A 14,461-nucleotide genomic window follows, 5' to 3' on the forward strand; every position below is an offset into this window, starting at 1 on the left:
ATTCCGCGTTTTAATACCTTAACGGGGTGGGAAAGGGTAGATATGGATATGATGACCGGTGCGCTAATACCACGTGTAACCCCTCTTTTGAGGAGTGATTACCGGGTATTGCATTGATGTGATCCATATTATTTGTAAACGTATGACTCCCTTCCCTTTACTCGTGTATTTTATTACTTTTCAGAATTTTCAAACTATTTCCTCAAAATTTCAGCTTTCTTTGTTTCTTCAAACATTAATTTATTTGTAGCCATAATGTGACAATCCCTCATATTTGAAACCTTTATTTGCTTACTTGTTACTTGTACTTAAAGTCACAATTGTAGCATGGCCGAGAACCACACTAGTGGATCCTGAGGGGTGCCTAACACCTTCCCTCGGGATAATTTCTAGCCCTTACCCAATCTCTGGTTTTCTAGATCAATTCCTTCCTAGTGTCCTAATGCACTTTAATCATTAGGTGGCGACTCTTAAATTCAAACCCAATTCCCAAAAGGAACGAGTTGTCCTCCCAAATGTCCTAAACCCGATTTCGCGAGAAAAAGGGGGCGCGACAGCATGGCGACTCTGCTGAGGAAATACTTTTAGGCTTTTACCATTTCAAGCTATTACTGTGACTTTACCTTTCTTCTACGCTTTATTTTTTTAATACCTTTAGGCATTTAATTCCCTCTTCTACTGCAAAAACTAACTTGTCTCTTGTTTCTTTCACTGCTTTCCTTTACTGCACTCCTTTATTACTGTTTTAAATTATTGTAATTATCACTTTATGAACGTGCAAATACGTGACAACTTGTTTTAATTATTGCATAATCATGCTTTCAACATCATATTCCACTCGTGCCAAACAAATACCATAACAACGCTTATAATGAGTGGTTGCGCTCTTCCGATATTATCACCCTTTAAATTCGGCAAAGGCGTATTTGCGGTAAAACTAGTCGATCAATGGTGTAGTCGACGGTTCTGTGCCTTTCCCTCTTGAGTTGTCCGCTCAAGGGTACCAGTCTAAAACACCCATAGAAACCTTACTCTGTTTAATTATGCATGCATCATGGTCAAACCTAGCCGAGTCAGTTATGTTGTCCGCATAATGACTCTTTAAGATAGCCTTATCCAAAGTCCACTGGGTTTCCCAAAAACCCAAACGAACACTATCACGTTTTGTGCATTCATTTGGAGAACTAAATACTTTTATGCCAATTATTGGTATTTAATAGTCGAGTCTGGTGGGGGTAAGGTCCTAACCCTTTTGTCTTGTAGAAACAGGAGGCACGAAGTCCCCAGATTCAGCATGGTCACAAACATCCACCCAAGGTTGCTAAGCTGGTGGGAGGATCTTCATTCCAGTGATCAGACTCTTGTCCGGAAATACCTAGGAAATCTACCTTCCCTCCTGGAGGTCCAACCCAACAACAAAATCATATAAGCTGCTACTCTATTCTAGGATTGTGATAGATCTGTGTTTTGCTTCGGAGAGATTGAGATGACACCCCTGCTAGAGGAAATAGGAGGAATGGCTGGTATACCATGGGAGACCCCGAGTTTGTCAATGCCGAAAAATTGCAAAGGTAGAGGTTTTCTCAAAATGATGGGCCTAAAGAAGAATCCAGACTTGACATGTTTGAAGGAGTTCTACATTCCCTTTGATTATTTGTACGAGAGGTACGGTCATAGCAAATCCTACCGTACTTATCCGGGTGAGTTTGCCCTTACATCGTTGGGGCATATTCACCGAAGGGTCTTGTCTTCATGTTCTGTTTCTTGGGGATGATAGTATTTCCAATGAAGAAAGCAAGGATCCACACTAGTCTAGCCATGGTCACCAAAACTTTGATGGAGGGAATTGGGGGACAACCATTTAGCATAGTGCCCATGATCATCGCAGAGATATACCGAGCCCTGGAAAAGTGTCAACAAGGAGCCCCACACTTCGAGGGCTGCAACTTACTACTCCAACTCTGGCTCATGGAGCATCTCCAAAGGGGTGAATATCGGCAAGAGATTTAGCATAGAGACTGGGACGATCATATAGCCTTCCATCAACCAAGGTGAATGAACTACATGCCCAACATGTTTGCTCAGCCAGAAGATGCCAATGGATGGGTGGAGCTGTTTGAAAATCTGACTGAGGATCAAATACAATGGATGTTCGAGTGGTTCCCTACTGAAGAGTTCATCGCCTGATCCAGGGACCCACCGTTTCTGATATTGATCGATTTGAGAGGAACCTAACCTTATATCCCTCTCTAGGTTATGAGACAAACTGGTAGGAAACAGGTTATATCAAGGGTCGACAAGATGAGTCACTTCCAGGCCGACTTCCAAGCTGATGATAGTCTTTATAAGTGCCAAGCTCAGCATATGTGGCATTGCAAGATCATTATGGGGGGAGATACTATCGATCCAGACAGATACCATACTGGCTACACCCTATACTATTCAGGATGGCTGGAGGACAATCACAATGGTCTGGGCCAACCTGGGTTTGTTCAAGGTCACAAAATCATCGATGAAAGGGCTGAAGCGCAGGTCAAATATAACCAACTGCGTAAGAGGATTCGGGAGTGTGAAAGCGATCATCGTGAGATTCAAGAAGCCCACCAAAAACTGATTGAAGAGTGAAAAGACATGGCTATCAGTGCCAACAAGCGATTAGGATACCTGGAACGAGGTTTAATGGAGCTGGAAAGGAAGTTTCTCAAGAGGATCGAGGACTGCCAGAATGCTGAAGGAAACGAGGGTGGACACCTGGCTAGAGCCTACCTACTGTTGGTACTTCGCTAGCTGGTGAAGCTGTTCGATGGAGCCAAAGATGCCGAGTCTTGGGAAGGTCCTTCTGGGACCAAATAGATAGGAATTTACCTTTTCGTTTTATGAATGTCATAAGGCCAATGGCCATTAGTGACATTTTTATCTTCTTTTATTTAGTGTCGTTTTGGGATTCGTCTTATTTTTATCAATAAAATGAGGCATTTAGCATTATAAGTTCTCCAAATCAACTTGTCGCTAGGCCTACCTCGGGCCCAACGAGACCCCTAAATTAGGAAATGACTTACATTCTTGCTCTACTTGTTTAAATATCGCAACGTTTCTTTTCATAATCCTCACTGACTTGTTGCCTTTTTCTTTTTATTTTTTATTTATTCCCCTCCCCAAGGTTAGTTCGTGCACTCTGGCATCATCATCATATTCCACAAGATCCAAGGTCCCTCCACCCACTCCTCCGCCTAGCCCCGTCAAAAACAGGAACAAAGGAAAGATGGAAGATTTGAACAACACCAGAAAGGAAAACTCAACTGATCGGGTAGAGGTCACTCATGGTACTCTGGTTCCTAAGGAAAGTGCATCCCAGCTTGAACAAAAGCTATTGAAATTCCAAGAAGAACTTGATCAGGTCCGGAACTTGGCGAGCTTATCATTTTCCCTCACCACCCCAGATGTCAATTTTCCTAACGCTCAGAACCCTATACCTCCACAAAACATCCCAAAACCACAAAACCATCCCGATCCTCACCACCACTGCAACACCTGTCATACTTCCAACAATACTCCTTGCTCATCCCAGAACCGGTGAACTCCACAAATGACCATTTCCACACTCATAACACCCCCATCTACATGGAAACCATGCCACACTCCACCCAACTCATTTCAAGCACACCCGAGTCTGATGATAAAGACTCACTCATCAGGAGTCTGGCTGAAGAGCTTAAGAAGTTGACCAGCCGAATTCAAGGCGTCGAAGGAAGCAAAGGAATTGAGGGGCTAAACTATGAAGATCTCTGCATACAACCCGATGTTGAACTGATCGAGGGATACAAACCTCCAAAATTCGAGATGTTCGATGGTTCAGGAGATCCGAGAGTTCATTTGAGAACATACTGCGACAAGCTGGTCGGAGTAGGAAAGGACGAAAGGATCTGCATGAAACTTTTCATGAGGAGTCTGAAGGGAGATGCTCTGTCTTGGTACATTAGCCAAGATCCAAAGAAGTGGTCGAACTGGGTAAGCATGGCATCCGATTTCATGGACAAGTTCAGGTTCAACACAGAAAATGCGCTAGATGTGTTCTACATCCAGAACCTAAAAAAAAACCCGCGGAGACATTCCGCGAGTATGCTGCTCACTGGAGATCAGAATTTGCTAAGGTCAGACCGGCTTTAGAAGAAGAACAAATGAACAAGTTTTTCTTCCGAGCTCAAGACCCATAGTACTATGAAAGGTTGATGCTGATTGAAAGCCAAAAAATTTCCGACATCATCAAGCTAGGTTAGAGGATTGAGGAAGGCATCAAAAGTGGTATGGTCACAAACTTTGAGGCTTTGCAGGCTGCCAACAAGGCTCTACAGTCTAGTGGCACGACCAAGAAAAGGGACATGAGCGTCGTGATGGTTACATAGAGAACCAAGTCCCCTATCAAATACCAAACCTACCCGATGCCTCCACTCACATATCAACCTACCCCAAATTACCAAGCATCCTCGCCCTCTTACCAAACTCCACCACCTACTTAGCAATCACCTCCACCTCCCACATATCAGCCTACTTCACCCAGATATTCCCAACCCGCACATATCTACCAAGCCTACAATACTCAACCCTGTCACTATCAATCACCTCCCACTCGCCAAAACTTTCATAGACCCAGACCAAATTTCGACCGCAGACCTCCCAAACAATATACCGCCATTGCCTAACCAATTGACCAGCTATATGAACGGCTCAAAGTTGCTGGTTATGTCACCCCCATCCCTACTATAACTCCTGAAAACCCTTCCCAATGGGTCAATCTTAATAAATCCCGTGCATACCATTCCGGCATGAAAAGGGCATACCATTGATGAATGCCGCTCTCTGAAAAATAAAATCCAAGCACTGATTGATAATAAGATTATTGTGGAAAAGGAGCCGGTTCCGAATGTCTGCAATAACCCTCTACCAGACCACACGGGTGGAGGCGTTCACATGATTGAAATAGAGGATGGCTGGGACCCCAAGGGGTCAATAGGTTTGATCACAGAAGGCGGTGATCCAAAGAAACCAACAGTCACCCTTAATCCGATTGTAGTCCAAATTCAGCCTTCTGGGGATGCTGAGGTGAACATGTCCATACCACTTGAGTTTGAAACAACATCCTCTACAAAGACGCCAGCATCGATCGAGGTCGAGTTTGGGTCCCCGTCAAATGTACCTGAACCATTTGAAGTTGCGGTCTTGCCCTCCAAAATATAGGCTCCGTTCGGAGTAAAAGTGCCCATTCCAGTAGCAATGTCAGCTATAACGCCATTCCATACAAATGCCATACCTTGGGACTACACAGCCGAGGCAAGAAGGAAAGGGAAAGCTAAATCCAGAGAAGCAGTCGCGGCATAGGGTATGATAAGAACGACAAAGTATACACCCCGGAACATTTGGCTGAATCAAGCAAGCAGGCCTCTGGACGGCCAACCATCACTGAAGCTGGGCCCAATGATCTCTGGAGAAAAATACAAGCAAAGGAGTACTCAGTCATCGATCAGTTGAACAAAACACCGGCACAGATCTCTATCCTAGCTCTACTACAAAGCTCCGATGCACATAGGAATGCCTTGTTGAAGGTGCTGAGTGAGGCATATGTACCGAGAAACATCACTGGAGGAGAAATGGCAAACATGGTAGGGCAGGTATTGGAGAGTCACAAGATCACTTTTCATGAAGATGAGTTGCCACTAGAAGGGTTGAGTCACAACAAGGCGTTGCACATCACTGTGCAATGCGAGGATTATTTCATCACCAGAATCATGATTGACGGTGGGTCCAGCCTCAATATTTTTTCGTTGGTAACACTCAGAACATTGGGAAAGAGTCTGCATGAGATCAAGGATAGGCCATTAACGACAAAGCTTTCGACGGTTCCCAAAGGTCCACTATTAGGGAAATTAACTTGTGTGTGCAGATGGGTCCTACTTGGTTTGGTGTTGAATTTCAAGTAATAGATGTACCGGCATCTTACAACTTGCTATTGGGTCGGCCGTGGATTCATGCCGCTGGGGCCATAGCGTTAACACTGCATCAGGCGGTGAAATTTGAGTGGAACCACCAAGAGGTGATCATTCACGGCGATGGTAGCAATCCCATATACAGTCGCCAAACTATCTCAGCGATTGGAGGAAGGAGAAAGATAGGCGGGGAAACCTATCACCACATCGAGCGAGTCAACGCCATTGACAATGACAAATGGTGGGACAACAAAATTGAAAGCATATTGAACTGGAGCAGATATGAGTCTGGCAAGGGACTTGGCAAGGACATCCAAGGAATCGCCAAGCCGATCAAACTGAAGAAACATGGCACCACTTTTGGTCTGGGATACGAGTATAGTTGGAAGGAATTCAACAACTGGTCTCCACTATGGTGCAGCCCTTACTACCCACTGGAGCAGCTGATACCTCATTTAGAACAGACTTTCCATCCAGCCGATGTTATATATGGGTCGGAAGAAGCGGAAGCACTGGCAGCAATGAGGAATTTATTCGTGGAAGATGATGACATGGATTGTTGTGTCATTTTCAAGGAGGAGGGGGAGGAAGGCCCTTCTATACAAGCCGTAAGCCGAGGAGCATGCCTCAACAATCGGACCGTCAGAACCACCAGAGCCCGGAAAGCCTCGGGGTAGCAAGTCTGAACAAAGCATCATGCATTATCTTTCATTTTTACTAGTTGATTTTCCTTTCACATTTTTTGAATTTTCGCAATAAGATCTTCAATATTCAAAACAGTTATGGAATTTACAAAACATTTCCATTTTCCCTATAAATATTACTCTTATTATTTTTCTCTTATTACTTTACTCATACAACATTACTATTACTTATCTTGATGAACCAATGACTGTGACATGCAATGAGATAACGCAAAAAACGGACATAGATTTAGAGGAAGATAACATGCCAGAAGAGATTGTTAAAAGAGATTGAAAATTTTGAGAACAGACCTAAGTCCAACCTGGATGAGACCGAGATTGTTAACCTGGGAGATGCAGAGAATGTCAAAGAAACGAGAATCGGTGTCCACTTATCGCCATCAGAAAAGAAGGAATACACAGAATTTTTAAGGGAATATGAAGACATATTCGCTTGGTCATATGATGACATGACTGGTCTAAGTACATCTATTGTGGCTCACAAACTACTAACTGATCCGACATGTCCACCGGTAAAGCAAAAGCTCAGAAAGTTCAAGCCTGACATGAGTTTGAAAATCAAGGAAGAAGTCACTAAGCAAGTCAAAGCTAAGGTTCTTAGGGTAGTAGAATATCCGACATGGTTAGCCAACATCGTGCCAGTGCCAAAGAGGGATGGGAAGGTCAGAGTCTGTGTCGACTACCGGGATCTCAACCGGGCCAGTCCAAAAGGCGACTTCCCCTTGCCAGACATACACATCCTGATTGACAATTGCGCCAAGCACGAGTTGCAGTCATTCGTGGATTGTTTTGCTGGGTATCATCAGATCTGGATGGATGAAGAAGACGCTGAGAAAATGGCTTTTGTTATGCCGTGGGTAATGTACTGTTACAAAAAGATGCCATTCGGGTTAAAGAATGCTGGGCCACCTACATGAGGGCCATGACTACCATTTTCCATGATATGATACATAAAGAGATCGAAGTGTATGTAGATGATGTCATCATCAAATCCAAGAAAGCCACTAATCACATGGAAGATTTGAGGAGGTTCTTCAATAGACTGAGAAGGTACAACTTAAAGCAGAATCCTGTGAAATGTGCATTTGGGGTTCCTGCCGGAAAACTACTTGGGTTCATTGTGAGTTGCCGAGGAATAGAACTGGATCCATCAAAGGTCAAAGCTATTCAAGAATTGCCACTGCCAAAGAACAAGAAAGAAATAATGAGTTTCTCGAGGAGACTCAACTACATCAGCTGGTTCATAGCTCAATCTACTGTCATCTGTGAGCCAATCTTTAAGATGTTGAAAAAGGACGCCGCTACCAAATGGACTGATGACTGCCAGAGGGTCTTTGACAGAATCAAGGAGTACCTGTCCATACCACCAGTTTTGGTCCCGCCCGAGCCGGGTAGACCCCTATTACTCTACCTTGTAGTGCTAGATGGAGCGTTCAGTTGTGTTCTTGGGCAACATGATGAAACGGGGAGGAAGGAGGAGGCCGTCTACTATCTTAGCAAGATATTCACCCCTTACGAGACCCGGTATTCTCTGTTAGAATACACCTGTTGTGCTATGGCTTGGGTAGCTCAGAAGTTGAGGCACTATTTTTGTGCCTATACCACGTATCTCATATCAAGGATGGATCCGTTGAAGTAAATATTTCAAAAGCCCATGCCCACGGGCAAGCTAGCCAAGTGGCAAATCCTTCTGAGTGAGTTCGACATTGTCTACGTAACTCAGAAAGCAATCAAGGGACAGGCTTTGGCAGATCATCTTGTCAAGAATCCCGTGCACAGAGAATATGAATTCTTAAAGACGTATTTTCCTGATGAAGAGATATCATTCATAGGAGAAGACATTGCAGAATCCTATGACGATTGGAGAATGTTTTTCAATGGAGCAACAAATTTCAAAGGAGTTGGCATAGGAGCAGTCCTAGTGTCAGAAACCGGTCAGCATTATCCGGTGTCTGTCAAACTCAGATTCCCTTACACCAACAACATGGCTGAGTACGAGGCCTGCATCTTGGGACTCAAGATGGCCATTGATATGAACATTCAAGAGTTGGTAGTGATCGGGGATTCAGACTTGCTTATACATCTGGTCCGAGAAGAATGGGCGACCAAGAACTCCAAGATACTCCCTTATCTGCATTACGTACAGGAGTTGAGAAAGAGGTTCACAAAGACAGAGTTCCAGCATGTTCCCAGAGTCCAAAATGAGTTTGCCGATGCATTGGCTACCCTATCATCCATGATACAACATCCAGATAATAACTTTATTGATCCCATTCCGGTAAAGATTCATGATCAGCCAGCTTACTGTGCTCATATCGAAGAAGAAGCAGACGGAAAGCCCTGGTTTCATGATATCAGGGAATACTTGGCAAAAGGGGAATACCCAGAGCTCGCAAACGCTATTCGGAAGCACATGCTTTGGAGGTTATCCAACAATTTCTTTCACAACATCCTGTACAGGAGGACTCCTGATTTGGGATTACTAAGGTGTGTCGACGCAAAGGAAGCATCTAAATTACTAGAAGAAATCTATGCTGGGACCTGCGGTCCACATATGAATGGCTTTGTCTTAGCCAAGAAGATACTCCGAGCTGGTTATTTTTGGATGACTATGGAAACGAACTGCATCCAGTATGTCCGGAAGTGCCACCACTGTCAAATACATGGAGATATAATAAAGGTGCCTCCAAACGAGCTTAATGCAACAAGCTCACCATGGCCGTTCGCCGCTTGGGGAATGGATGTTATCGGACCAATCGAACCTGCCGCATCAAATGGGCACTGGTTCATCCTAGTGGCAATTGATTATTTCACCAAATGGGTTGAAGCAGCATCGTACAAGGCAGTGACTAAGAAAGTTGTGGCAGACTTTGTCTGCGACCGTATTGTTTGTCGATTCAGAATTCCAGAATCAATCATTACTAATAATGGTTCCAATCTCAAAAGTTATTTGATGAAAGGCATGTGTGAAACCTTCAGGATCAAACACAAGAATTCTACAGCCTTCAAAACCTCAGATGAACAGAGCCATAGAGGCCGCCAATAAGTATATCAAGAAGATACTAAGGAAAATAATAGAGAAGCATAAGCAGTGGCACGAGAAGTTATCATTTGCTTTTTTGGGGTATCGCACCACAGTTTGCACATCAACCGGGGCGACTCCCTATATGCTGGTTTATGGTACAGAGGCGGTCATTCCTGCCGAGATAGAAATTCCTTCCTTGAGGATCATACAAGAAGCAGAACTCGACAATGCAGAATGGATGAAGAGTCGTTATGAGCAGCTAGCTCGTATAGACAGAAAGAGAATGAATGCAGTTTGCCACGGTCAGCTTTATCAGAACAGAATGTCCAGAGCCTTCAACAAAAGAGTCAAGCCAAGACAATTCACACCGGGGCAGCTGGTGCTAAAGAAGATTTTCCCGCATCAGGACGAGGCTATAGGGAAGTTCTCTCCCAACTAGCAGGGTCCGTACATGGTCCACCGGGTGCTGACAGGAGGAGCCCTCATACTTGCAGAAATGGACGGAGAAGTCTGACCAAAGCCAATTAATTCAGATGCAGTCAAGCATTACCATGTGTAATCTTTATGCTTTCCTATATGATGCAATTTGAACTACGCCTGACCTGATTCCCGTTTAAGAGGGGATACATAGGCAGCCCTATGGGTTCAGTCACAATTCAATAAAATTTTCATTTCCCACGCTATTGAAAACTGGGGTAGAATTTTGAGGAGGACCCTCAAAATTCCGAAGTCGAGTCCAGCCATTTATCATTAACAGCCGTCAAGAGCAGCAGCCCAGTAAACTGGGGTAGAATTTTGAGGAGGACCCTCAAAATTTCGAAGCAACCGAAGTTGCAATATCTTGAACCACGTCGCAGTCGTCGGTTCATCTAAGGAAAATTATTCTTAATTATGCACTTATATTATGCTTTTACTAAATCATGTATGTTCATTACTAAAATTGCCTTGTTTAGCAACGCTACCCCAATGATACATACAGTATCATCGGAATAGAGCCGAGCGGGTCAAGCAAAGCCAACGGGAATACAAACTAACCTCCCCTTTTTTTTAAAACTCACGATTTTTCTTTGGATGTAAGCACTTGAGTTGAAAAATCATCAAATAAACTATACACTCACGAGACTCACATTTCTCAGAAATACAACTCTCAGAACCGTTGCACTTAGTCACAGCTACTATCTGCACGTAGTGTCCCCAGCAGACACAGTATCCCCAGAAATCGCAATATCGCAATCCGCTATCAGCTAAGAAAACTCTATTGCCATTTGTCATTTTACTTCCTGCACAAGGCTACCATTCTGCCTTCCGAGGTTAAGCTCTACCTCCATCTACATTCTTTGCATTGCATAAGGCTACCATTCTGCCTTCCGAGGTTAAGATCTACCTCCATATGCATTCTCTGCATTGCATAAGGCTACCATTCTGCCTTTCGAGGTTAAGCTCTACCTCCATCTGCATTCTCTGCATTGAATAAGGCTACCATTCTGCCTTCTAAGGTTAAGCTCTACCTCCATCTGCATTCTCTGCATTGCATAAGGCTACCATTCTGCCTTCCGAGGTTAAGCTCTACCTCCATCTGCATTCTTTGCATTGCAGAAGGCTACCATTCTGCCTTCCAAGACTAAGCTCTGTCTCCATCTGCATTCTCTGCATTGCATAAGGCTACCATTCGGCCTTCCGAGGTTAAGCTCTACCTCCATCTCGCATGGCTGAAAGATCGCTACTTTTATTTACATCTTCATGGCTGAAATATTGCCGCTTCATTTATACCTTACATGGCTGAAATATCGCCACTTCATTTACATTTTCATCGGCTGAAAGATCGCCGCTTCATTTATACCTCGCATCGGTTGAAAGATCGCCACTTATTGCATTTCATCGGCTGAAAGATCTCCGCTTTATTTATACCTCACATCGGCTGAAAGATTGCCACTTATTGCATTTTATCGGCTGAAAGATCACCGCTTCATTTATACCTCGCATCGGCTGAAAGATCGCCACTTATTGCATTTCATCGGCTGAAAGATTGTCGCTTCATTTATACCTTGCATCGGCTGAAAGATTGCCACTTATTGTATTTCATTGGCTGAAAGATCGCCACCTATTGCATCTCATGGGCTGAAATATCGCCAAATTGTCCAAAGGCATCATTGTTCAGAGGCACCATTTTCATAGCACGAGAACGCCATTTCATGGCCTAAGGACCCCCTTTAATGTTTTGCATATCATTGTTCAAAGGCATCATGGTTCAGAGGCATCATTCTCAAAGCCCGAGAACATCATTTCATGGCCCGCAAATTCTTTATTATACGCTTCATGGCCCAGGACATCATGGTCCAAGGACGTCATCCTAAGCGTCCAAAGACAGCATTCATGGTCCAACGGGAACTTGCATCATGTTTAAATTTATGCACAATATACACTTGTATTGCTTATTTGCAGGTAAACCGGCGAGCAAAGGCCATCTCAGCAGGAGCAACCCCGATGCAGTTCCCACAGCTCTACCATCCATCCCAACCCGAATAACTCGTCCGTTTTTGAAAAATCTCCATCGGCATATTCCGCCGACGAATCCTGAACTACATATGGCCTGATTCCTGTAAGACCAGTGATATGTAGGCAGCTCAGGAACCAGAGCATGGTCAACCTCTCCAAACCATTTCGTTCGGCCAAATTGGCCATCACATCTTTACCCGACAACTCTTTCATCTTTCCCACGTAAAGAGGGGTAGCTGTTGATACCCAATTTTTCTCTATGCATTTTATATATGCAAAATATTTTCAAAATAAAATATATATGCATATATAAGTATGCCCAAGTATTTTAGTATTTTTTCCTAATTTTTAAAAGAATTTTTAAATCAATTTATTGCCCATTTTAGCAGTACAAAAATTAATAGTTATTCCCAAAATCATCATTTTGGTGAATAACTTATTTTATTCTCACATTTATACCTAAATATAGCTAAGGTAATTTTTACGTATTTTTTACAAATTTATTTAGTATTTTAAAGCTAAATTGCATATAATTGCAATTTTAGCCTATCTTAGGCTTTAATTACGTTTATAATTATAAAATTGATTCTAGTATTTTTAATTTAATATTTATACATTATTAATTAATTTAGTACTTTTAATTTGTTTTCAGAAATCATTTTACTCTTTTTATAAAAAATAAAAGATAAAAGTGGTTATTTAAATACTAGCCCTATTTCATTTCAATTATAGCCTAAAATCAGCCCCAATTAACCCCAATTTCAAATTCAAATGGGCCAGCCCAATTCCTAAAATGACCCGCTCCTAACCCGCTTATCCAACCCGCCCGGTTTTCCCTTTTGATCCAGGTCGTTGATCATTTCGATCAACGACCAGAATTACCCCTTTCCTTTTTAATTCCCAAACACCGCCCAACCCTATCCCATTTCTCACCAACTGTCGCCTCTAAATCCTCTCATCTCTCAAACTCTCTCGAAGGTTCTTGAAACCCTAATCATCTCCTACTGTCTTCTACCTTTAGCTCACCGGAATCCATGGCCTCTCAGGCCATGGATGGCTTAAACTCATCTTCCTCTGCTCTTAAACAGTTCGAAGTTTCAAGGTCTGACCTCAGTGGTGTCCATTCATATCCTCTCCGATTTGAGGTTCTATGGCCTCTTCGGCCTTGCTCCAGCATATCCAAGCATTATGAGCCTATTTCTGGTTTATCCAACTCAGATCGGACCTTTTCCAAGCCTTTCTCGCTTTAGGGTTCCTCTGATACCCTAGCTATTTGAGGTTTTCTCTGATTGTTTTCTTAAATATGTTCTATATCTGTGCTCTACTTGAGTTTTTAAACGTTTTCCTAATTTTTCTTTCAAAAATCACTTCTTTCTGATTTAGGGTTTTTCTGAAAAGCTTAAAATGTTTCTCTGACTTTTCTTCTTCTTTTCGTTGTGTGTATTTGTCTATACTATGTTCTGATGTTTTCTTTTCTACCACGCATGTTCTTCTACTGTGTTCTTATTTCCTTTATCATGCATGTTCTTCTATGCTTCGATTTTCTACTGTGTTTTGTACCATGCTCGCATGTTTATCTTGCTGTATCTTCCTATATGATCTTTTGCTATGATTTTCCGGTATTTTTGTGCTCTTATACTGTATGTATTTCCTACTGAGTTCTTAAGTTTTGTTTGCCATCTACTGAACTCTGTTTAAGTCCCTTCTAAAAGGTTTTCTTAAACACGTTTCTTCTACTGTCGTGACTATTCTCTCATTATGCTCCTATCCTCTGTCTGCTTCAAATATTATTTGTATATGCTTGTCTTCTCATGAGATTCTGAAAGGAAATCTCTGAGCCTGTTGCCTCCTCATCTCTATATTTGACTAGACTCAGATACCCTAGAATTTGAGGGTTTCCTCTAAGTTTGGTCGTATGATCAAACTAGGGTTCTGTTGAGGACCCTTGGCTCTTTCAGACTTATTTCTGGGTCTATAAACTAAGTGTGAACTTCTTTTGTTTGCACACAATTCTGATTCTCCTACACTAGACTCTTCTGAATAGCATGACAACTTTCTTCATGTTTAACGTGTCTGTATGCTTTTATATATGAGGAATCTTTCTTCAGAATGGTTTTTCAACTTGTGATTGATTCAAAATTCCTTTTAACAAGTCTAATTGATTGGCACTGATTTTCCTTAAGTTGAAATCTTTCCCATCTTTCTGACTTGGCTCATCTATACAAAATCTTCAATTTTAGATTTTCTTGGCTGTT

General features: G+C 42.6%; 1 protein-coding gene across 1 annotated transcript; it reads left to right on the forward strand.

Moving 5' to 3' along the window:
• Positions 1–2,679: 2,679 nt before the first annotated feature.
• On the forward strand, positions 2,680–7,602 carry LOC138873695 (uncharacterized). Its single transcript, XM_070152172.1, has 3 exons — positions 2,680–2,775; positions 5,939–6,517; positions 7,492–7,602. Exons 1-3 carry the CDS (start codon positions 2,680–2,682, stop codon positions 7,600–7,602), a joined length of 786 nt encoding a protein of 261 aa, XP_070008273.1.
• Positions 7,603–14,461: the final 6,859 nt, after the last annotated feature.

This window comes from Nicotiana sylvestris, chromosome 7 (genome assembly GCF_000393655.2).
Source record: "Nicotiana sylvestris chromosome 7, ASM39365v2, whole genome shotgun sequence".
Taxonomy (NCBI): Eukaryota; Viridiplantae; Streptophyta; class Magnoliopsida; order Solanales; family Solanaceae; genus Nicotiana; species Nicotiana sylvestris.